The sequence below is a fragment of the Mesoplodon densirostris genome, chromosome 12, assembly GCF_025265405.1.
Source record: "Mesoplodon densirostris isolate mMesDen1 chromosome 12, mMesDen1 primary haplotype, whole genome shotgun sequence".
NCBI lineage: Eukaryota > Metazoa > Chordata > Mammalia > Artiodactyla > Ziphiidae > Mesoplodon > Mesoplodon densirostris.
The window spans coordinates 36,805,675-36,829,527 of record NC_082672.1 but is presented as its reverse complement, the minus strand read 5'-3'; the positions used below and the strand labels follow the sequence as shown (position 1 = coordinate 36,829,527).

The window sequence follows — 23,853 nt, the reverse complement described above, 5'->3', positions numbered from 1 at the left end:
AGGTACAAGTTTCTGATAACTTTTGTATCATACCGCTGAACTAGGTAAACCAGGTGGCTCTATAAAACTATTAATTACATGGGATTGAGTAAACTGATGGATATGGTTATAATTTTTCGGTCTCGCCTGAGATATTACTAGCTTTTATTCTGTGTTCTCCAGATACAAGGAAACCCTTTCCCTCAAGCTAATTATGATTTATAGCAGTTTGGTAAATTACACCCCTAAGTAGAATTGAAACATTTATATTTTCTCTCTACCTGAACCCTCCAGAAATTGGAAACTCAGAGGTTCCCAGAAACCTTATCCAATAAATAAGGAAGGCCACCTCCAAACAAATGCAAGAGTTTCAAGGTATTTTGAGGGGTAACCTCAAAAAGGGAGGAATTCATCCAAATCTGTTAGGCAAAATCTGTGATAATCCCTTGGCATGGCTTTCCTGGCCCTGAGAGACCTTTTAAAAGTTTAGTCTGAGACTCCTTATGAAAAGTTATAAAGAGTCCAAGCACCTGGGTTGGTAACACACGGTTTTTTCCGAGTGGCAGAAAACTCCAGGAGGAAAACTAGTTAGAAGGATATCGCAGTGGTCCAGGTAAGGCATAATGAGCCACTGGCAGTAAAGTTCCGGAATATTTCAGACTATAAACTACAGGATTCCGCATTACCTGTGTATGAAGAATGAGATAAAGCGCGCTGTTTTGACCTAGCTGGTGCTGTTAACAACAACAACAATTAAAGACAGATGGGAAGTTCAGTTTCACATTTTGAGCTTAGCACCTAAAATTATCATGGCTGAAAATGCGTACACAAAGCACCAACTATGATCTTGTTGAAAACAAAGATCTAGAAATTTTGTTCATTCTCTTAAAACCTACGAATTCGTAAGCTTAAAAAATTAAACTTTAAAAACTTTTTTTTTTTTTTTCCTTTTTGCGGTATGCGGGCCTCTCACTGTTGTGGCCTCTCCCGTTGCGGAGCACAGGCTCCGGACGCGCAGACCCAGCGGCCACGGCTCACGGGCCCAGCCGCTCCGCGGCATATGGGATCCTCCCAGATCGGGGCACGAACCCGTATCCCCTGCATCGGCAGGCGGACTCTCAACCACTGCGCCACCAGGGAGGCCCTAAAAACTTTTTTTTAAGACATCGTTACACCCTTGGGGAACCTTACATTACAGGCTTCAGGGAAACGACATTTAGTACGGTCAACAGGTTCCATTCCGCCCCGAGGATAGGGCGCTCCCGTGACGTCATCGCGACGTGGCGCGCGAGCCTGCGTTTTGGCGGAAGTCCTGCGTAGTTACCATCGAGACGCAGAGGGAGGGGCGACTGCCGCGGCCGACCGCTCTTCCGTGTAGCGTCCTCGCACGTCCCCTAGTGGCAGCCGGCGTGCAGGCGAGCCTCTGGCTTTGAGGCTCTGCAGCTAGTCAGTTGCCTTCGGTCTAACGTCGCCCGGGATCAGCGAGCGTGCCCAACTGCCTGTCCGCCCCAGCGCCAGGCGAGGGGCGACGCCTCGAGGTAAAATCTAGGAGGTGCGGGAGGCTAACTCTGCGTAGGCCCTGTTGTCCGGGAGAATCCTGAGGCTCTCGGCGGCGCGGGAGCGGAGGCGATGGCGGAGGAGCAGGAATGCGATTTCAGGAAGTCATGTGCCGACTCTGAGGCAGCGGCGGCTGCAGAACCTCTGGGATCCCCTTCGGAGACCACCGCCGTCGCCGCAGAGTCGCCGGAGCTCGAGAACTACAGTAGCAAGTGCGTGTTCTGCCGGATCGCGGCGCAGCAGGATCCCAGCACTGAACTCCTGTACTGTGAGGTTGGCGGCGACGCGCGACCGGGAACCCGATCGCTCCTGGGGGCTCCGCGAGGGGACCTCGCCGGTGTGGATCGGGTGGGGAGGGTCCTGTTAAATGGGGCTGGGGGAGGCTGGGCGTCCTAGTGTTAATAACAGATTTGCTTCTCTAGGCGCGGGGAGTGTCACCAGCCACCTCTTTGCTATTCTAAGGGGAGAAAATGTAGTGGTAAAGTCTCTCTGCAGCTGCCGAGGTACTTAGTGGACAATAGCATGTATGGCCTCTGATTTTATTAAAGGGATCCCCCTCCCCCCTTCTTTCTAGACACTGCTTTTACATTCCGCACTCTTAATACTGGTACTGAAGAGAAACCAGTAGAAAATAGATAATGGTAATTGTGAAAAGCCTGTTTGTTAGATTGACTGAAAGTAGGCTGGCAGGAGTGGGTCCGAGGTCAAACTGTTACTTAATAGATTCTGATTTTCACTAAAGGGTCCAGTTCCTTAGAAGTGTTATCAGTTAGGATATATGGACATTTTCAGAGCATTAAGACTTTGTCCAGATATTTTATATTATTTTATTTATTTTATTTTTTTGCGGTACGCGGGCCTCTCACTGTTGTGGCCTCTCCCGTTGCGGAGCACAGGCTCCGGACGCGCAGGCTCAGCGGCCATGGCTCACGGGCCCAGCCGCTCCGCTGCCTGTGGGATCCTCCCGACTGGGGCACGAACCCGTGTCCCCTGCATCGGCAGGCGGACTCTCAACCACTGTGCCTCCAGGGAAGCCCTGTCCAGATATTTTAAAACAGATGATCTGGTAGGCACTTTCTTCCACCAGCTCGACTCGCCTTTAAAGAAACATCTTTTGAAAGAATCAGCTCCAAAGATTCTGGGCTTCTTTGTGGGTTTTTTGTTGTTGTTTTTGTAGTAATCATTCATTCATTTGTTAAAAGTAAATTGACTTCCTTCTAAGCACTGTTGGAGATTCATTGGTGAGCAAGGTAAAGGATAGTCCCTGTCTGGATTTTATAATGTAAAGGGACAGAAGAGGCAGCTGATAACAGTGCCCTGTTGTATGGTGAGATGGTTTTACCACCTGCAGTATTTTGCAGGCCTCGTGGGAGGAGCACCTGGCCCAGATTTGAAGGGATAGGGAAGGCTTTCCAGAGGAAGTGAGACATGAAAAAGTAAGTAGGCATTGGTCAGGTGAGGAGGAGAGAAGATGCCCCTGGTAAAGAGCACCTTCAGAGGTTTGGTTTCTGCCACAGGAGAACAGAAATTCAATCTAACTGGAGCATGGAGTTTGAGGGGATGAGTGGTGAAAGATGAGGCTGGAGAGGTAGACAAGGGGCCGAGTTATGAAGGCTACTGTAATTCATGTTAAGGAGTTTTGGCTTTATTTGAAGAGTGAAGGGAAGCTCTACAGTGTTTAATGCTACTGTTAATGCTGGGTTGGAAGAAAGGGGTTGAGACGTTACATGAAAGGGTTTGATCTTTGAAAGATTATCTGACACCATTGTGGAGAATGATTTAGAGAGGACCAGTCTGGAGGCATGGAGATCGGTTATGAGGCTGTTGAAGTAATCCAGCCTGATGATGGCCTGAAATAAGATGTAGTAGTGGGAATGAAGAAAAGCTAATCAATTTAAGGATATTTAGGAGTCTGACACTGCAGAGATATGCATCCCTAGCTCAGATTATAGGAACTGTCAGCTTATAGATGGAAATTGAAAAGATGGAAATTAATGAGATCACCTAGGAAGTATATGTAGAGTAAGAAGTGAAGGGACCCCTACACAGAACTGTAAAGAACACTATCATCATAAGAGAGAGGCAGAGGAAGAGGACCTGAAAAGAGGAGAGAGAAACAGAGGGAAAACTAGGAAAGCTAAGAGAAGGGAGTATGTCAGGAAGAAAGGAATTGGCAGCAACATCAGCCTTCCCTAATCCTCGAATCTGGGTGAGGTGACTCTCCAATATGCCTGCAGAGAGGGCAACTTAGATCAGAACTGGTTTTGTCCGCAGAGTGATGGTCATTGACCTTGAGGAGAGCAACTGCAGTGCAGTGGTGAGGCAGAAGGCAGATTGTAGTTGATAAGAACCTGAAGGATAAAAAATTGAAGACAGCAAATACAGACGACTTTTGAAGGAAATTTGGCAGTCTTGGGGAGAAGGGAAGAGGTAAGGTAACTACAGGAGGAGATGGAGTTAAGAGAAAGCTTTTTAAAACAGTGAAGACTTTGGTGCGTTTAAATCCTGATGGGAAGGTGCCAATGGGGAGAGGTTTAAAATGGCCCAGGGTGGCAGAGCTTTGTCCCTGAGAAAGAGGAAACTCAGTCACTCCTCCATTACTCAGTATTTGAATGAGTGCCTTCTGTGTGTCAGGCACTGTTGGAGGCATTAGGATATAGCAGTAAATAAAATGTGCAAAAATCCCTGTCCTCATGGAGCTTACTCACAGGAAATAGATAGTAAGCAGCACAATAAGTAAAATATTATATAGAGAATGGAAAATGATACATAGTTCAAAATATTGATACATAGTTCATTAGATGGGAATGAAAAAAGAGAAAATGGATGCAATTTTAAATGTTTAGTCAGGAAAAGCTGCACTAAGAAGGTGGCATTTGAATGAAGCCCTGAAGGAGGTGAAGGAGGAAAGTATATGGTTTACTCTTTATATATAAAGTACAGCTATGCCATATAGGACATGAGAGATACACAATATATTTGTGATATTAACATATCATGGGAGGGCAATTAGGAAAAAGTCTAAAAATGTTCCTTAGGAGGGTGATAATGAGAAAAGTTTAAGAAACGCTGTTATCATCAAACAATGGCCATAATTCCAACTTTAAGAAGGTCATCCATTTCTTTTTTTTAATAAATTTATTTATTTATTTACTTATTTATTTATTTAATTTTGGCTGAGTTGGGTCTTTGTTGCTGCGGGCGGGCTTTTCTCTAGTTGCGGCAAGCGGGGGCTACTCTTCGTTGTGGTGCGTGGGCTTCCCATTGTGGTGGCTTCTCTTGTTGTGGAGCACGGGGGCTAGGAGCATGGGCTTCAGTAGTTGTGGCTCACGGGCTCTAGAGTGCAGGCTCAGTAGTTGTGGCACACAGGCTTAGTTGCTCCACAGCATGTGGGATCTTCCCCGGGCCAGGGCTCGAACCCATGTCCCCTGCATTGGCAGGCGGATTCTTAACCACTGCGCCACCAGGGAAGCCTGAAGGTCATCCATTTCTGTGGAAAAGTATATGAAAACCCTAATGACACACCATTTTTTTAAGGGGTAGATAAGGGAGTATCGGTAATTTTATCTTTCTATTTAAGCAACTGTCATTTACTGAACAGATTTTGCAGGCTTACTATTGATATGTGTTACTCACTTGGAGCTCAAAGATGAACATGGCATGTCCTACACTTGAGAAGCTTGCCTATGATCTGAATTGAAATGAAAAATTCTCTTTTAGTGGGTGTCACTAGGTATAGGTAGTCAAATTCTGTATTTAAAAGTCACTTGAAATTATCTTTTCTTCGTGTAATTATGCTACCAACATGACATATAGTTAGGTTCACTCATTTCTGTTTGTTTTCCATTGTTAAGGACTACTTGTTTTTTTTTTTTCTTTTTGAGTCCAAAAATGTATGGTAAATATTCACATGCTTTTAAAATCAAAATTGTAAAGCAAAGTACATTTGAAGTCTAGTATCCATTCTCTTGTTATCTCTACCCTGTTCCTCTTTCCCCATAACAAACCTTTAAAAAATATTTTTGGTTTATCTTTCCTTTGTGAGTAGATATGTATGTGTGTGTTTATATTTATACTCCGCCTTCTTACACAAAAGATAGCTTAACCTTGTTCCATGCTTTTTCTTTTTTACCTTAAGAATTTATTCCAGAGATGATTTCATAAGTGTATGAAGATCTTCTTCATTCCTTTTTATAACTACACAATACTCCACTGTATGGATTTACTGTAATTTATTCAGCCAGTCTTAGTTGAATTTTATGGACAGTTGGGTTATTTTCAGTCTTTTGTTATCATAAATCATGCTGCAAAGAATAGCCTTGTGCAAATATCATTTCATATTTTTTGCCTGTTTATCTGTGGAATGGGAGGACAGTCTTATTTATTTTTTTTAATGAGTGATCTTTGGATAGCTTTCCTGTAGGGGTTTGTAGTGGCTTTTTTTTTTTTTTAAGAAGATGTTGGGGGTAGGAGTTTATTAATTAATTAATTTATTTTTGCCGTGTTGGGTCTTCGTTTCTGTGCGAGGGCTTTCTCTAGTTGTGGCGAGCGGGGGCCACTCTTCATCGTGGTGCGCGGGGCTCTCACTGTCGCGGCCTCTCTTGTTGCGGAGCACAGGCTCCAGATGCGCAGGCTCCAGATGCGCAGGCTCAGTAGTTGTGGCTCACGGGCCCAGTTGCTCCGCGGCATGTGGGATCTTCCCAGACCAGGGCTCGAACCCGTGTCCCCTGAATTAGCAGGCAGATTCTCAACCACTGCGCCACCAGGGGAGCCCCAGTCTTTCTTTTAAATGAAGGGTCTAAATACTGGCTAGATCAGTAGTAGCAATGAGAGACATCAGAGAGCCAGTTTCAGTATTTTAGAAAGCTTAATGGAAATCTAATTCAATCATTGATTGCATAGGCTAAATAAAACATCATTGCTTTGCTTTTGACAGGAATTTTGTCTACTGGTGATGATGACAGTTATGTCAATTGGTAGGTTTCTTTAATTAACGAGAATTGGGAAAATAAAGTATTCACACATGACATTTAGTAAACAGAACCTTTCAAAACAGGGTTTTGGGAGATGAAGACAGAACTGGGCATTGGTTCATTCTTATGGCTGAGTCATGTAAGACAGCAGATTTTTAAGAGCTTCTTGAATGTTTTTCTCCTGTTATCCTTTAGACTGGCACTTTGTAGTTCCATGAATCTAAAGAAGTGTTACTCCTGCTTTGAGGTAGAATTCAGCTATATTATCTCAAAATAATTCTAATCGGGATGTATTCTGTACCAGAAAGAATTACCTCTGGATTTTTAAAAGTTAATGCCATAATTGAGGGGGAAATAAAGACATATAAAATTGTTGTGTTATGAATCAGTCTGGGAAGTACAATTTTGTTGTACTAGATTTGACCCCTGATACTAGTTGTTTCTCAGCTGGAAGCATTAAGTAAATAATGGAAAACTTTAAACATCCAAATACGTTGCTGTCTTATCCCTTTTGATCTTATCCCTTTCTAAAACATTCCATGGATATGTATATTTAAAGTTACTACTAGATGGAAAAACCATAATAAAAATGGAAATAATTGTCATGCTTGTTATTTTAGGGTTAGGGTTAGCTCTTAGGGTTCCCCAAGTCAACCAACCTTCTGGGACTATACACACACGTGTGTGTGTGTATATATAACACACACATACATATATATACACACATATACATATTTACGTAAATTTACATACACACACACACACACACACACACAACACCTGGTCTGAGTCTCTGTCCCTGAATTGCAGGAAACCCATCACTTTCCCCAGTATATCAGAAGATTTCCTCTTGGCGCTGGGGGGAGTATGCTGCATACATTATCCCTAGTCACCTCTCATGATTTTCTGTTTCTACTAAATTTTCTATCTTATCCTCAACCCTTTGTCTTGCATCAGCCGAAGAGAGTAACAGATTCTTTTCCTTTCATTTTCCTGATACATTAACGCAAAGCAACAGCTGCTATAGATTTTTCCTCAAAGTTTGGGGGCAATAGGATTCTCATATTCTTTAAACACAGCATAAATCCCTGTTTCTGTAGGCAGGCACCTCAATTCATTTCTTGTTTGTGTACTTTCCTCATAGCTCATGCTACATTCAGTTGACCCGTCACTGTTTACTTCAAGGTCTTAGAAGTTACAATTTTTCCCCCTCTCTATTCTCATCTTATAGGCAGGTTACACTCAATAGCTGGAAAAATAATCGAGATTTTTGTGTTGCTGTGCCTCCACATTTTAGCAGCTCTTGGTTGAAAGTATGTAAATGAGGACAGCAAAAAAATCAATATTTAAATAGAGTGATATTGTGGACATTTTATAGAAGCCTTGAGATAGGAAAGGGACACATAATACTGTATTTTTGCTGCCCTCCATTTCAGTCATGCCTCTGCTGGGGGCTAAAGTAGATAAAAAGTCCCATTCACTGAACTGTGGTCTCGCTGCAGGTCAATTTGTCAGTCACCTGAAGCTTAGATGAGCAGTATGGATACTGATAAGGAAGTTCGTGGTACAGTATGTACAATTGCCTTTCATCATTATTCTCACTGAAATCAAGATTATTGGCATGGATATGAGGCCCTTGTTCCAACTGAAATTTAGTTCTTGGAATGGAGAACTAATAAGCAACAGTGCATTCTGGGAAACTATGCTTATTGATACTGATTTTATTTAATTTTGACTAATTTTTTAATATAAGATATTGAATAAGGTTATTTAGGGAATACAGATTTTTCTTTTGAAAAAACTTGAAACTCAAATGTTAATAGGTTGAAAGACTCCCTTTTTTGTTTCCTTTTTTTTTTCCTTACATTAACGTGTGGAGTATAGAAACCACAAAACTGATACCATACATGTAATGGACTGGACACATAACTTAGTACAGTATACTGGAGTTTGTTTCAGCATTTCAGAGTCTTTTTAATGCTATAAAGTGGCAAGTAAACATAAAGAAAAAGTATTTATAATTATTGTAAAAAACGTTTAATAATGTAACCCCTGGATATATAGATGTTATAAATGAAGAAAATGGCACTTTGGAAAAAAATTAAATGTAAAAAAGAATTTATCAATCTTGCTATGATTCTGTGGTAGAACCTTTAAAAGTACATATTAGGAGTAGAAAAACCTTAGGGTAGAGATGGAGAAATATATAATGAAATTTTTAAAAACTCTGGGATTATGGTAATGAAGTTTTAATGAACTTCATTCATAATTGTTTTCCGGAAATTGATTTTATATAAGTCTTTTTCTTCTCTGGAATAAATGAGCATCTCATGAAGGAAGCTAAAGCTTGTCTTTATGGACATAATGCATAATCACAAAATTGCCCAATGGAGATTTGTTGTAACATAAGCACCATTTCCCTGTCAGACTGAGATTTATGTATGATGTTTAAGACATGCCAGAACAGCATTAGGAAATTCTTTTTAAAAATTCACTAACAAATGACATTTTCCTTTAGAATGAAGACCTAGTTTGCTTCAAAGATATCAAGCCAGCAGCACCTCATCATTATCTTGTGGTGCCAAAGATGCATATTGGAAACTGCAGATATCTAAAGAAAGATCAGATAGAATTGGGTAAGTTGATGGCAGTATTCTTCATGGTTATATCATCATGAACTGGCATCAGTGATGGCAGTGACAATTGAAAAGAAACAGTTTAGCCAGGTATTGTGATAAAGGAGCATTATGGCTTTTTGAAACTTTCATTATGAAAAATTTCAAATATAGACAAAAATAAAGAAAATAGTATAATCTCCATGTATTTATCACCCAACTTCAACATTTATTAACTCATGGCCAATCTCTTTACATATATTAACCTTCTCCCACAGTGGATTTTAAGCAAATCTCAGACACCATGTTATTTAATTTTTAAAATCTCTAAAAGATAATGCCTCTTTATGCTTTTTAAATGATGGCTTTCTTGATTCTGAAAGTGAAAGATAATATGAAAACTTATAAACAAATAGAATGGATAAAGAAGATGTGGTACATATATACAATGGACTATTACTCAGCCATAAAAAGGAATGGAATTGTGCCATTTGCAGAGATGTGGATGGACCTAGAGACTATCATACAGAGTGAAGTAAGTCAGAAAAAGAAAAACAAATAGCGTATAATATCACTTATATGTGGAATCTAGAAAAATGATACAGATGAACTTATTTGCAAAACAAAAATAGAGATGCACACATAGAGAACAAACGTATGGATACCAGGGGGGCAAGGCTGGTGGAATGAGTTGGGAGATTAGGATTGACATATATACACCACTATGTATAAAACTGATAACTAATGAGAACCTACTGTATATCACAGGGAACTCTACTCAGTGCTCTGTGGTAACCTAAATGGGAAGGAAATCCAAAAAAGAGGGGATATATGTATACATATAGCTGATTCACTTTGCTGTACAGCAGAAACTAACATAACATTGTAAAGCAACTATACTCCAATAAAAATTAATTTTAAAAAAGTTATAAACAAATAAGTTATAGTATGGCATATGAGTACACATTACCTGAGAGCGAGACCATATTGGTATCTGCCTTGTAGCTTCCTGCCTCGTAATTTCCTGTATAGATGAAGTAGAACCAAAGTTTAATTATGAGATTTTAGTGATGAACTTTTAGCCTCTGAAAAAGAGATTCTGAAATCTTGTCTCTTACAGGATTATCCTGTATTTTCCTATACATGATTTCTGTGACTTGTCAGCTATGGTTTACTAAGACATTGCTAAGTTTACTTCAAACCTGCTTCAATAGCCATTGTCATCAGGGTCTGGGATGTTTGGTCAACACTTTAAGGTAGCTGTCAAAATAGATAAATTGGGCCAGATTTTTGAAGGTGACTAAGAAAACTCTTTGATGAAAACCTCGATATGTGGTTTATTAGTGTTTAGACTACTGAATTACCAGTTTTTAAAACTGTTTTTTCTAGATATTGTGAAATTCCTTAGTCATCTTAAGTTCTATTAGTATGTTTCATGCTCATTCCAACAGACAGAGGCCAATATACGTGCAGTATTTAGTACTAGGCAACAGCCACCATAGCCTTAAGTATTTCCTTTTATACTGTTTTTCTTAAGGAGGGAGAAATGTGTTTATGCTTGCTTTTCTTTTTCTAGTATTTCTTTTCTTGTTAAAAGTTTTTATAACAGTTGCAAATCAAATGTTACTAATTTTGAAGCAGCATGGTGGGTGTTTGGGATTTCATTATATGTACTGTTCTTACTGATTTTGTGTATATTTGAATATTTCCATAATACAACTTTAAGTCCTTGCAATTAATACCTTTATACAGTCTATAAAGTTGGAAAAATAATAAGCATATGGAAGAGCTTAATAATACTATCAAGCACTGTGACTATAATAGACATTAATAGAACTTCACCTAACTATAGAATATACATTTTGTTGTGAGCACATGTTCACCAAGATAGTCCATATTCTGGACAATAAAATAAGTCTCAATACATTTCAAATGATCAAAATCTTATAAAATACGTTGTCTGATGACAATGGAATTAAAATAAATAATAAAATCTAGAATAGCACTAAATATATTCAATAGAATTAAAATAAATAATAAAATCTAGAATAGCACTAAATATTTTTAAGTTAAAACATTTTTAAGTAACTTCTAAATAAATAGGTAAAAAAGACAATATTTTGAATTGATTGGTAATAAAAATACAACATAACAAAATTTGTAGAATGTAGCTGTAGAAGTGCCTAGAGGGAAATTTATAGCTTTAAGTGCTTATATTAGAAAAGGGGGCACAAAACCAATGACCTAAGTTTCCAGTTTAGGATGCTAGAAAGAGGCAAGCAAATCAGATCAAAATAAAGTATAAAGAAGGAAATAGTAGAGTAGATATCAATGAAATAGGAAAGAGACAATAGGTTTTGCTTCATGTATTTTGGATATGATTTTAAGTGAATACATAATTATGATTGTCGTGTCTTCTCAATGACCCATTTTTATCATTGTAAAATGTTCCTTTTTTTGTCTGGGAATACTTCTTGTGTCTATTTTTTTTTTTTTTTTTTTTTTGCGGTATGCGGGCCTCTCACCGTTGTGGCCTCTCCTGTTGCGGAGCACAGGCTCCAGACGCGCAGGCTCAGCGGCCATGGCTCACGGGCCCAGCCGCTCCGCGGCATGTGGGATCCTCCCGGACCGGGGCACGAACCCGTGTCCCCTGCATCGGCAGGCAGACTCTCAACCACTGCGCCACCAGGGAAGCCCTTGGGAGTATTTTAAAAAGAAAACAAGATACAGTCTGGCTCGAAGTAACATGAGCTTTTTTTTTTGACCTTGTGGTACTAGCCTTGTCATGGAAGCCTTCCCACTCAAGCCTGACTTAAAGAAGTAAACTGTTAGCAATGATTTTATAAGCCTCATTATAACAACTGTCCTCTGCAGATTCTCTCACTTCTTCTCTTTTCAAATCCTTGATTACACCATTCAGAAACAAAAGAGATCTAAAGTTTGGCATTGTGCTTTGAAGATCCTGGGTTACCAAAATTTTTTTAATGGGGCAGCATATTCCCACCTGGAGGCCATAAAACATTGAGCCAATAAAGATGCTAAAGGCGAATAAGAGTTTGGAAGCCAAAACAAACATTTAGCTAGTCATGGCTGGGCCAACATAAAGGGATGTCATATTCCTAATTTGAGTTCAAAGACAAATTCAAAGTTTTCTTGTCCTCTTAACTCAAACAGTTTTTGTTTAATTACTTGGTTTCCTTATGATTAGAATTAGACCTCAGTAGGATCAGATGTCCTAAACAGTCACTTGATAATATCCCTCAACAGCTGTTCAAAGTCAGCTTATGTGTGATAGTTTGTGATGGGTTGAACCTTCATTTCAGTTGTTGATAAGGAAACTTCTTAGTAACTTAGAGCTACTGGATGAGTCTTTAAACGTGTATCCATTTGATACGACTTTTTACTAGGACCCTAAAAGTTCGGGTTAATAACTAGGTAGTGAACTTAATGTCTCCTATAGTGTAATGTAGTTTCTTTACTGTTTTGTAGTTGAGAACATGGTAACTGTTGGAAAAACCATTCTTCAAAGGAATAATTTCACTGACTTCAAAAATACGAGGTATGTATACTTCCAGATAGAAAACAATATATGCAGCTGGTTTTTCTCAAATGTTATTTCCTCAGGAAAATTAAAGTAGAGATGGTGGAATTCATAGTTTAAATGCAGTTTTCCTGAAAGTGAACATATTGTTCATTAGTAAATTTAATAAACAAAACTTTTTTTCACGTCTCAACATCGTCTAATAATCATCACTTTTAGTTTTGGACAGACAAGTATATTGAAGCAGTGGGTAGGTAAAATTAGTTGCTTAGTCCTCTTTGTTCAATATGTGCATTCCTATAAAATTGTGAATAAATTGAATTTCCTTAGAAAAAAATTATTTTATAATATTTAAAAATACATTATTACCCTTCTAACATGAAAGTAACTTGAATTTGTTGAACTGAACTCTGACATTAACCAAAGTTTGAGTAAAAGCATACAATATTCAATTTGGTAACTGTTTTAATTAATCTATTTATTTTTTCTTTTTAAAAGATTTCGATTTTGCCTTGTATGATCAAAGTAGTACCAAGGCAGGTATAGTGATTACTTCTGACACCTCTAAACTGGAATTCGGAGGCCTGAATTCTAATGCTATCAGTGTTAGTGTTACTTGCTGCTACTATAGTTGTACTAGCTGTGTTACTTTAGACAAGTCATTTAAACTCTCCAAGATAATACCTGCTCTGCCTACTTGTAGGCTAAAATGAGATTAAATGCGTGAAAATCCTGTGAAAACTATTATGAGCTATATCCAAGGGTGATAATGACAAGGAACAGATGGTGTTTGAGACCCTTTGGTCAAAATCAACACGTTCCCTTCCCAGTCATAGAAGTGCTCATTAGAAGAATGAACACTGGACTGGTTGTCAAGCGCCCTGAGTTTCAATTCTAGCTCTACCACTGCCTAACTTTGTGACCTTGAGAAGTCTCTTCAACTTTCTAGATCTTGGTTTCCCCATCTTTAAAATCTTTAAAATGAAAAGGCTGAGTGAACCCTTGAGTTACTTCTAGCTTTTAGATTACTTGATTCCATTATATGACTCCTGTTTCATAGAGGGAAAACCTAGTCTCCTTTTCTGGGTGGTGGTAGAGGCTTTTCAATATGTCACGGATCTGACTCCGCAGTCTATCCTGTATTGCTGCATTATAGCACCTCTCCTTGCCTTCTTCCCATGTTCCCAGTCATTTTTAGTCTTTTTTTAAAGTTGAGACTTACTTCTAGTTTGAACAGGCAAATATTTCTAGGCTTGAATTATTGTTACAGGTGTGCCTTGCTCCACTTACAAAGTAGACTTACAAAACTGTTTGTAAATGGATGTTTAAGAGGTTAAATCATATTAAAAAATTTTTTTAACAAAAGAATTCTCTTGTAAATATTATATAAAGCAAATAGTTATGAATAGTTATCATCTAACTTATTTTTAGTATTCAAGAAACGTAAGTGATGATAAAAGTTTTTTCAGTGAGGGTAAGGAAATGACCACTTTATTAAAGGAGAAAGCGCGCCATCTACTGGCTATGTCTTGGAAAAAGGAATCCTACTTCTACTTCAGCGTTCAGTAATTTTAAGATTCACTGCAGAGGCATCTTTTAGGAGAATTAAAGCTTAATATGATAAGAACTGAAGTAATAAGACATAATGCCAGCTCAGAATTCATAAGGGTTATACAGAGGCATAATATTCTGTGAAAGCCTTTCTCAATGAAGAGTTTATCTTATTGTGAACTTCAACATGAAGATGAACTGTGTGAATACTCTCAAGTTCATAAAGAAAAACAGTGAAAGAGATGTTTGAGGGGTAATCTGTCTACCTTAGGTAACCTGTTTTGGATATCTTTAATATTTATGTGTTTTAACCTGAAAATATAGTTTTAAACTATTGTAGAACTAATTTGTCAATTATCTCTTACCTTGCTGTTTCAGAATGGGTTTCCATGTGCCACCATTCAGTTCCATTTCCCATTTGCACCTTCATGTTCTGGCACCAGCCGATCAGCTTAGCTTCTTATCAAAATTGGTTTATAAAGTGAATTCCTATTGGTTTATCACAGTAAGTGTTATTGTTATGCTAGCAGCATACAAAAATATTTAAAATATTTGTCCTTTTTGTTGTAGTTTTTCTTTTCTTGGCAACAGTGGGCACTTACACCTCTTATAGACTTGATCATCTGTTTTAACATTCTACTTGCACATATCTAAAATATTTTTAATTTGGGCTACTTTTCCAGGTCATCAAGTCTGTAGGAAGAGATACTATGGCAAAGTCTCTCAATTGTAAGCAGAGGATATGATATAGAAGTTCATGGCATTAATAGTTCAGAATTCTGAATTGTGGCTCTATTAGTTACTTGAGTGACCATGTGCAAGTTACTTAAACTTTTTAAGGCCCAAGTTTTTTTATCTACTACTGACGTATAGGTAATAGTGCCTACATCTAGGGTTGATAAGAGGATTGATGAAATAATTAACATGTAAAGCACTTAAAACTGTACATTGCAGATAGTGAGGGCTCAGTAAATGTTATCTGCTGCCTCTGTCATCCTCAACCTCATTGCAGAAATTGATGCAAGTAGTAGCATCAGCTACTAGATCTGAAGTTGAAGCTTTGAGCCTAAAAAAATTGCAGAATTCTGCTTTACTAGGGCAAAAGTAGAATAGAGTTCAACTGATTATTGGCTTGTAACCTGACAGTCAAGCTTTAGTTATTAAATGACTCTGTCCTTCCAGGGCCACTTGACTAGTAATTTATGTTTCTTATTTTATGTGTCCATGATGATAAGGTGACCTATAGTTGCTATATCTGAAAAACCATCAAATTGCAAATTAAGTAATTACCATTAGTTAATGCAGATTATTATTATAGTCATAGTACAAAAGAAATGAAAAAGTTGATTTCTAGAAACTTCATATTTCAAACTTATTATCTCTCTCCTCAACTTGTTGTCCAGATGATTTTATTTTATTAAAAATATATTTAAGTTATGTGGTGTATATATTTGAAATTAAAAAGTGGGACATTTTGTAGGAAGCTGGTGTGGTCTCTTTAAAAAATCAGTATGATAAAAAACAGATATTTTTTTCTTATTTGTATTTCTAAGTTTCTACACTATCTATGCTTTTATAGTAAAAAATAATTAGAAATACATTTTTATACTTTTTAAACTGTATTTCCTTACATGATTTTTTAGTTGGGAAAAAAATGAATGAACAAAGTTATGAGATCTATTAATGGTTCGTCCTGGGAATCTGAACTCTTCTTAAATCTAGGTATTTAAGTATATATTATGAGACTGAAAAAATCAAGATAAAGATATTAACGTTTATTCTGAAATCTTATATAATTTTTCAGATATATGATGATTGAGAAAAGTATCTGAAATGATGTAACTAGAAGGCTTTAGTTTACTTTTTATTCTTTTTGTTTTCCTTATTTTTTTAGAGCAGTTTTAGGTTCACAGCAAAATTGAATGGAAAGTACACAGAGTTCCCGTATACCCTCTGTCCCCACATACTCGCAGTCTTCCCCACTGTCGACATCCTACACCACAGTGATACATTCGTTATAATCCATGAAACTACATTGACACGTCATTATCACTCAAAGTCCATAGTTTACATTAGGGTTCATTCTTGGTGTTATACATTCTGTGGGTCTGGATGAATGTATAATGACATATATCCACAATTGTAGTATCATGCAGAATAGTTTAACTGCCCTGAAAATCCTCTGTGCTCTGACTATTCATTTCTCCCTCCTCCTTAATCCCTGGTAACCACTGATCTTTTTAATGTCTCCAGTTTTGCCTTTTCCAGAATATCATGTAGTTAGAATCATATTGTATGTAGCCTTTTCAGATTGGCTTCTTTCACTTAGTAAAATGCATTTCAGGTTCTTCCATGTCTTTAGTATTATATTTATTTTCCTTACTGAAACTGTCTAACAAAAAGGCCATGTGGATAAAAATCTGCCTATTTATATACAGTATAGAATAAACACCTTTACTATAGTTTGAAAACTGTTATGTTGAGAGTTTTTTGTAAGAAAGTTTTAGGAACAGAATATGTAGTATCCAGTTCTTCTGCTGTGGCTTATTATAATAGGGGTGCCAGTAGAATTATTTCATGTAGGCTATGATAACTAGAATAAAAAATATGTTATTTTTCCATTACAGGCTGATTATTTGATTGACAAACTAAGAACATGAACATGTCAACAGTGGAAGATTTTCCTAATTTTAGCTCAACATAAACTAATATTCTGGTCTCTTTGAAGTCTAATTACAATTGGGTTTTATGCAAAGCTATTACTGGGTAGTCTTAAATTGTTTCTTCATGTTTTTTTCCTGAAATCTGTGATATAGTTATATGAATATTTTGTCATTGACTTTGTTTTAGTGGTTCCTTGTCTAAGGTATAAGATACTATAGATAAAATCCCATTAAAACAAATTCTGTTAATCAAGAAGGGCTCTGTATTTTTTTAGAGTTCAAATATTTTTATTTCTCAATAGTCAATTATAATAGTGATTTATTTATGAAGAATAAATGTATAAAAAGTACTTTGTTGGAGCCTTTATTATATGAAGGAGAAAGATAAATTATTTCTTGATTGTTCTATAATTTTACACATAAAATTTCAAAATAAAGAGTACCATACTACACAGTGATCTCTGATTATTGATGGAAAGAACTGTATATGTGTCACTTTTTACTCAGGTTTCAGATGCTGGCTTTCACTTCTTGCATCCTAGCATCTTTGTAATAAATTGATCCTGGAGCTATGTAATATATATAAAATAATTTCACTGTAACAGTGAATTTGCTATAACAATCAATTTGGCTATCCAAGAAAATTCATTGTAATGGAATTTTACCTGTAAGAACATAAATTGGGAAGAACCATAAGTGGTTACATTAATCTATTAAAACTGGCAGAAACTGTTGCTTTATGGCTTATTATACCAAAGGGAAATTAGAATTAAAAAGTGGTTAGACCTGTCTTTTATCATGAAAAAGTCCTGATTTGAAAGTAGAGATAGGTTGGATGAGAAAATCAATTTTAATAGCAACATTAATATATTGATAAATCATTTCATGAGACATATTTCTTTAGGAATTGTCTTTTGGTGCTAATCTACACCAACAATAGTGAATGTGAGTGAAAAATAAGTACTGAAAGCTAATCTTACATTGTGCCAGTGTATAACTCTACCATGTACATGAATATAAATGAACATAAGGATTAAAGTATTGATCTTAGAAACAGGCTGAGAAGAGTAGTTTTTTGTTTTTCCTTCTTTTTGAGGGGGATGATATTAAACATAGTTTTAAGTAATGAAATACTTAGTTACAACCTCTGGAATCAATACTGTTTAGTTCATTTGTTCATTAATTCATTCAAAAAATATTTGGTGGGCTTCCCTGGTGGCACAGTGGTTAAGAATCCACCTGCCAATGCAGGGGACACAGGTTCGAGCCCTGGTCTGGGAAGATCCCACATGCCATGGAGCAACTATGCCCGTGCACCACAACTACTGAGCCTGAGCTCTAGAGCCCATGAGCCACAACTACTGAGCCTGCGTGCCACAACTACTGAAGCCCCTGCGCCTAGAGTCCGTGCTATGCAAGCTATGCAACAAGAGAAGCCACCGCAATGAGAAGCCTGCACACCACAACAAAGAGTAGCCCCCGCTCTCTGCAACTAGAGAAAGCCTGCGTGCAATGACGGAGACCCAATGCAGCCAAAAATAAAAAAAATTAAAAAAATAAATTCGGTGAGCATTTAACTTGTACCAGACATTGCCAGGATCAGGAAATATAGAAGTGAGAAAGGACAGTCTGCCTTTAATTGCTAATACAAGGATCAGACAAAACCAGTGAGTACAATTTGGTATGTTAAGTACAAAAATGTCCATAGAAGAGGCTGTGGAGAGGGAAACAATTTTGAGAGCAGGTGGCAGTAGAACTGAGTATTTGAGACTCAATGTTAGGCAGGTAGATAGTGGAAGTTTAGGCTGAGAGACCAACATGTACTTTCCTTGGGTTCTGCTTCCATTATTATTTACTTAACAACTGAACATCCAAATTCCATTTTGTTCACTGAAGGTGGAGAGGGGAATTTGGAAGTAGGGGTTACGGGCTCTCAAAATTAGATTTACAAGTTTTTCAGCACTGCTTTGTTAAGTAGCTGGCTGAGCATCCACACAGATTAGCAGTTACATGTTTCTATAAATCAGTTCAACTGTGATCAGCTTCAGAAAAGGAATTTTCAACATGTGCAACATGTTGTACTATGTGAACTTACATAGTTGACAGTATTATGATAACAATATGTAAGGTATTTAAGGAATTTTCAAATGCCTTATGGACCTCTTAAAAAATGTGATTAGCCATTTGATTTAATTTATATGAGATTATACCCTCTCATAGTAAGTTTTTCTCCTTGTTGGAAAACCCTTGGAACCTTACATTTTCAGTGGCTCTTCTCTTGTAAAGATTAATAATCAAATTATGACAATTAAAATTCACTCAGCCTTTTCAGTAGTTCAATTATTTGGTAACTCTAGTCATCTATAACATTAGCTCAGTACAAAGCTAATTCATAACCTGTCTTAAAAATGTTTAAAATAGTATCAAGAGCATTACTTATGCATGTTGTGATACTTTTTTAACTGCAGAATTGTAAAATTATTAATAACTATTTCAAACTGTTTACTTAGCTAAATTTCTGCTAAATAAATATTGAAAAATACTGTGTAAAATTTTGCCTATGGACTTAAAAAAAATTTTTTTTAAAGACTTTACTTTTTTAGAGCAGTTTTAGGTTCACAGCAAAATTGAGAGACAGGTACCGAGGTTTCCTTATACCCTTCCCCCACACATGCAAGGCCTCTCCTGTTATCAACATTCCCCACCAGAGTGGTGCATTTGTTACGAATGGTTAACCTACACTAACACATCATAACCACTCCAAAGTCCATAGTTTATCTTAGGGTTCACTCTTGGTATTGTACATTCTGTGGGTTTGGACAAATATATAGGGACATGTATCATTATAGTATCATACAGAATAAACGTATTTTCACTGCCCTACAAGTCCTCTATTCTCTGCCTATTCATCCCTCTCCCTCCAACCCCTGGCAACCACTGATCTTTTTACTGTCTCCATAGTTTTGCCTTTTCCAGAATGTCATATAATTAGAATCATACAGTATATAGCCATTTCAAATTGGCTTCACTTAGTACTATGCATTCAAGTTTCCACCATGTGTTTTCGTGGCTTGATAGTTGATCTGTTTTTAGCACTAAATTCCGTTGTCTGGCAATACAACAGTTTATCCATTCACCTACTGAAGGACATCTCGGTTACTTCCAAGTTTGGGCAATTATGAATAAAGCTGCTCTAAACACCGATTTGCAGGTTTTTATGTGGACATAAGTTTTCAACTCCTTTGGGTAAATACCAAGTCGCACAATTGCTGGGTCATATGGTAAGTGTATGTTGAGTTTTGTAAAAAATTGCTAAGTTGTTTTCCACAGTGGCTGTACCATTCTGCATTCCCACCAGCAATGAATGAGAATTCTGGTTGCTCCACATCCTTGCCAGAATTTGGTGTGGACAGTGTTTGGGATTTTGGTCATTCTAATTGGTATGTAGTGGTATCTCACTTGTGTTTTAATTTGTATTTCCTTGATGACATATGATATGGATCATCTTTTCATATGCTTATTATCCATCTCTGTATCTTCTTTGGTAGAAGATCTTTTTCCAGTTGTTTTAATCGGGTTATTAATATTCTTGTTGTTGAGTATTCAGAGTTCTTTGTATATTCTAGATAATAGTCCTCTATCAGTTATGTCTTTTGAAAATATTTTCTCCTAGACTGTGGCTTGTCTTCTTATTCTCTTGACATGAGCTTTTACAAGCAGTGGTTTTTAATTTTAATTACGTCCAGCTTATCAGTTATTCCTTCATGGATTGTGCTTTTGATTTTATACCTAAAAAGTCATTGCCATACTCAAGGTCATCTGTGTTTTCTCTTGTTATTTTCTAGGACTTTTATAGTTTTGCATTTTACATTTATGTCTATGATCCATTTGTTGTTGTTGTTGTTTTTTTTTTGCGGTACGCGGGCCTCTCACCACTGCGGCCTCTCCCATTGCGGAGCACAGGCTCCGGACGCACAGGCTCCAGATGTGCAGGCTCAGCGGCCATGGCTCATGGGCCCAGTCGTTCCGCGGCATGTGGGATCCTCCCGGACCGGGGCACGAACCTGTGTTCCCTGCATCGGCAGGCGGACTCTCAACCACTGCGCCACCAGGGAAGCCCCTGATCCATTTTAAGTTAACTTTTTTGAAGGGTATAAAGTCTGTGTCTAGATTCATTTTTTTTTGCATGATCTATCTGTCTATTCTTTCATCAGTACCTCACCATCTTGATTATTGTAGTTTTATAGTAAGTCTTGAGTTTGGGTAGCATCAGTCCTCCAACTGTGTTCTTCTTCAATATTGTGTTGGCTATTCTGGGTATTTTGCCTCTCCATATAAATTTTAGAATCAATTTTTCAGTATCCACAAAATAACTTGCTGGAGTTTTGATTGGAATTGCATTGAATATATAGCTCAATTTGGGAAGAACTGACATCCTGACAATATTGAGTCTTCCTATCCATGAACATGGAATATCTATTTATTTAGTCCTTTGATTTTGTTCATCAGTGTATTTTAGTTTTCCTCATATAGATATTGTACATATTTTGTTAGATTTATACCTAAGTATTTCATTTGGGTGGGGAGTGCTAATATAAATAAGTATTGTGTTTATAACTTTAAATTCCATTTTTTCATGGCAGGTATATAGGAAAGCAATTGACTTTTGCATATTAAGTTTGTATCCTGCCACCTGGCTGTAATCACTTATCAGTTTCAGTAGTTTTTTCATTGATTCTTTCAGATTTTCTGTATAGATGATCATGTCACCTATGAACAAAGACAGTTTTATGTCTTTCTTCCCAATTTGTATACTTTAAATTTTCTTTTATTGTCTTATTGCATTAGCTAAACCTTAGAGTTATAATGTTTAAAAGGAGTGGTGAGAGGGGACATACTTGCCTTGTACCAGATCTCAGTGGGAAGCTTTGAGTTTCTCATCATTAAATATGATGTTAGCTGTAGATATTTTATAGAAATTGTCAAATTTGAAGTTCTTATCTAGTGCTAGTTTACTGAGAGTTTTTTTGTTTTGTTTTGTTTTGTTTTTTTTTTTTTTTTTTTTTGGTACACGGGCCTCTCACTGTTGTGGCCTCTCCTGTTGCGGAACACAGGCTCCGGATGCGCAGGCTCAACAGCCATGGCTCATGGGCCCAACCGCTCGGCGGCATGTGGGATCCTCCCAGACTGGGGCACGAACCCATGTCCCCTGCATCGGCAGGCAGACTCTCAACCACTGCGCCACCAGGGAAGCCCATGAGAGTTTTTTTAAAATATATTTATTTATTTATTTTTGGCTGAGTTGGGTCTTCGTTGCCACGCGCGTGCTTTCTCTAGTTGTGGCGAGGGGGGCTACTCTTCGTTGCGGTGCACGGGCTTCTCGTTGCAGTGGCTTCTCTTGTTGCAGAGCATGGGCTCTAGGCGTGCGGGCTTCAGTAGTTGAGGCTCACTGGCTTAATTGCTCCGTGGCGTGTGGGATCTTCCGGGGCTAGGGCTGGAACCCGTGTCCCCTGCATTGGCAGGCAGATTCTTAACCGCTCCACCACCAGGGAAGCCCGAGAGGGTTTTTTTTGTTTTGTTTTTTTAAAAATAAAAAATAGGTATTGGACTTTGTCAAACTCTTTTTCTGTATCTATTGATATGATCATGTGATTCTTCTTTTTTAGTTTGTTGATGTGATGGATTACATTAATTGATTTTCAGATGTTGAACGAGCCTTGCATACCTGGGATAAATCCCACTTGGTCATCTAGACTTTTTCAGCAGTACTATAAACAGAGGTTCAAATGAAAGATGTTTAATAAATTGGCTAGTCCTGAAGTAGAAGTGGTTCACTGTCAAGAGACGTAGACATACCTCTTCTTTCATATAAGAACCCAAAGTCAAGAGTGCAGTCTTTATTATTGCAACACTCATACATTTCTAGATTTTGATGTCAAAAAGTCATCTACAAAAGTTGTTGCCCACACTTTCATTAAGTGACCAGTACTGTAAGTTGCTAAAATAAAGCTGATACCTGTTGATTCATCTGTTTATGAGTCAGCTTTTATTTTAGCAGTATAAATACAAAAAAACAGATCTCTGATTCAGCTTAAAAAAACTTAATTAAAATGGCCAAGTGTACTTTTGACTGAGAAGAATCAGATCCTTGTTGTACGATTAGTTATTTAAAGCCACCTAGGTAGAGATGGATCCACAATTAACAATCATCCATTAATTAAACCAATCCCAAAGTCAAATACCTTTCAGGTATTGATACATGTATTATATTTTCTATTGATATAAAACAGGCATCTCAAGCTTAAAATTTCCCCTTCTCCTACCCATTCCTTTCAGTCTTCCCCATCTTTGTTAATGGCAACTGCAGTCTTTCAGTTGCTCAGGCCAAAAATCTTGACTCCTATCTCTCACACTTCATATCTAACCCATCAGTAAACCCTGTCAGCAGTATCTTCAAGATATATTCAGAATTTGACCACTTCTCACCACTTGTACTGCTGTCATCTTGGCCAAGTTCTCAGCGTTTCTTACCTAGATTAGCCTCCACACTTTCTCCCTGCTTTTGTCCTTGCCCACCCTACAGTCTATTCTCAACATATTTATACATTCAATAAATAGAACATGTATGCCTGAGTGTTCTCTCAGGCCCACAATTTCCAAACACTTTCCCCTCAGATAGACACAAAAAAGTTTTGGCATAAGGATGTTGCCTTAAAGGGACCTAAAACCAATCAGTTCATTCCTTTACGTGCCCAGAGTCTTTGCCTTTTCAGACACTCATCCTCTCTTGCCTTGAATATTACTAGAATCTCTTGACTGGGCTTCATGCCTCCAGTTGCTTCCTTTCTAACACAGCCTCCATCAGAGTTCTTTCTAAATTGCTGACCTGATTATGCAATTTTCTTGCTTATGAAAACCTCACCATTTACCCTCAAGATTATTCGTCAGTCTTTCCAGCTTTGTCTACTGTACTT

The 23,853-nt window shown here is 37.6% G+C and overlaps 1 protein-coding gene across 1 annotated transcript; it reads left to right on the top strand.

Annotated features, from left to right (window-relative positions):
- Nucleotides 1–1,426: 1,426 nt before the first annotated feature.
- Nucleotides 1,427–17,933, top strand: HINT3 (histidine triad nucleotide binding protein 3). Its single transcript, XM_060114883.1, has 5 exons — nt 1,427–1,809; nt 9,028–9,145; nt 12,614–12,683; nt 14,595–14,721; nt 16,844–17,933. Exons 1-5 carry the CDS (start codon nt 1,609–1,611, stop codon nt 16,874–16,876), a joined length of 549 nt encoding a protein of 182 aa, XP_059970866.1. The 5' UTR covers nt 1,427–1,608; the 3' UTR covers nt 16,877–17,933.
- Nucleotides 17,934–23,853: the final 5,920 nt, after the last annotated feature.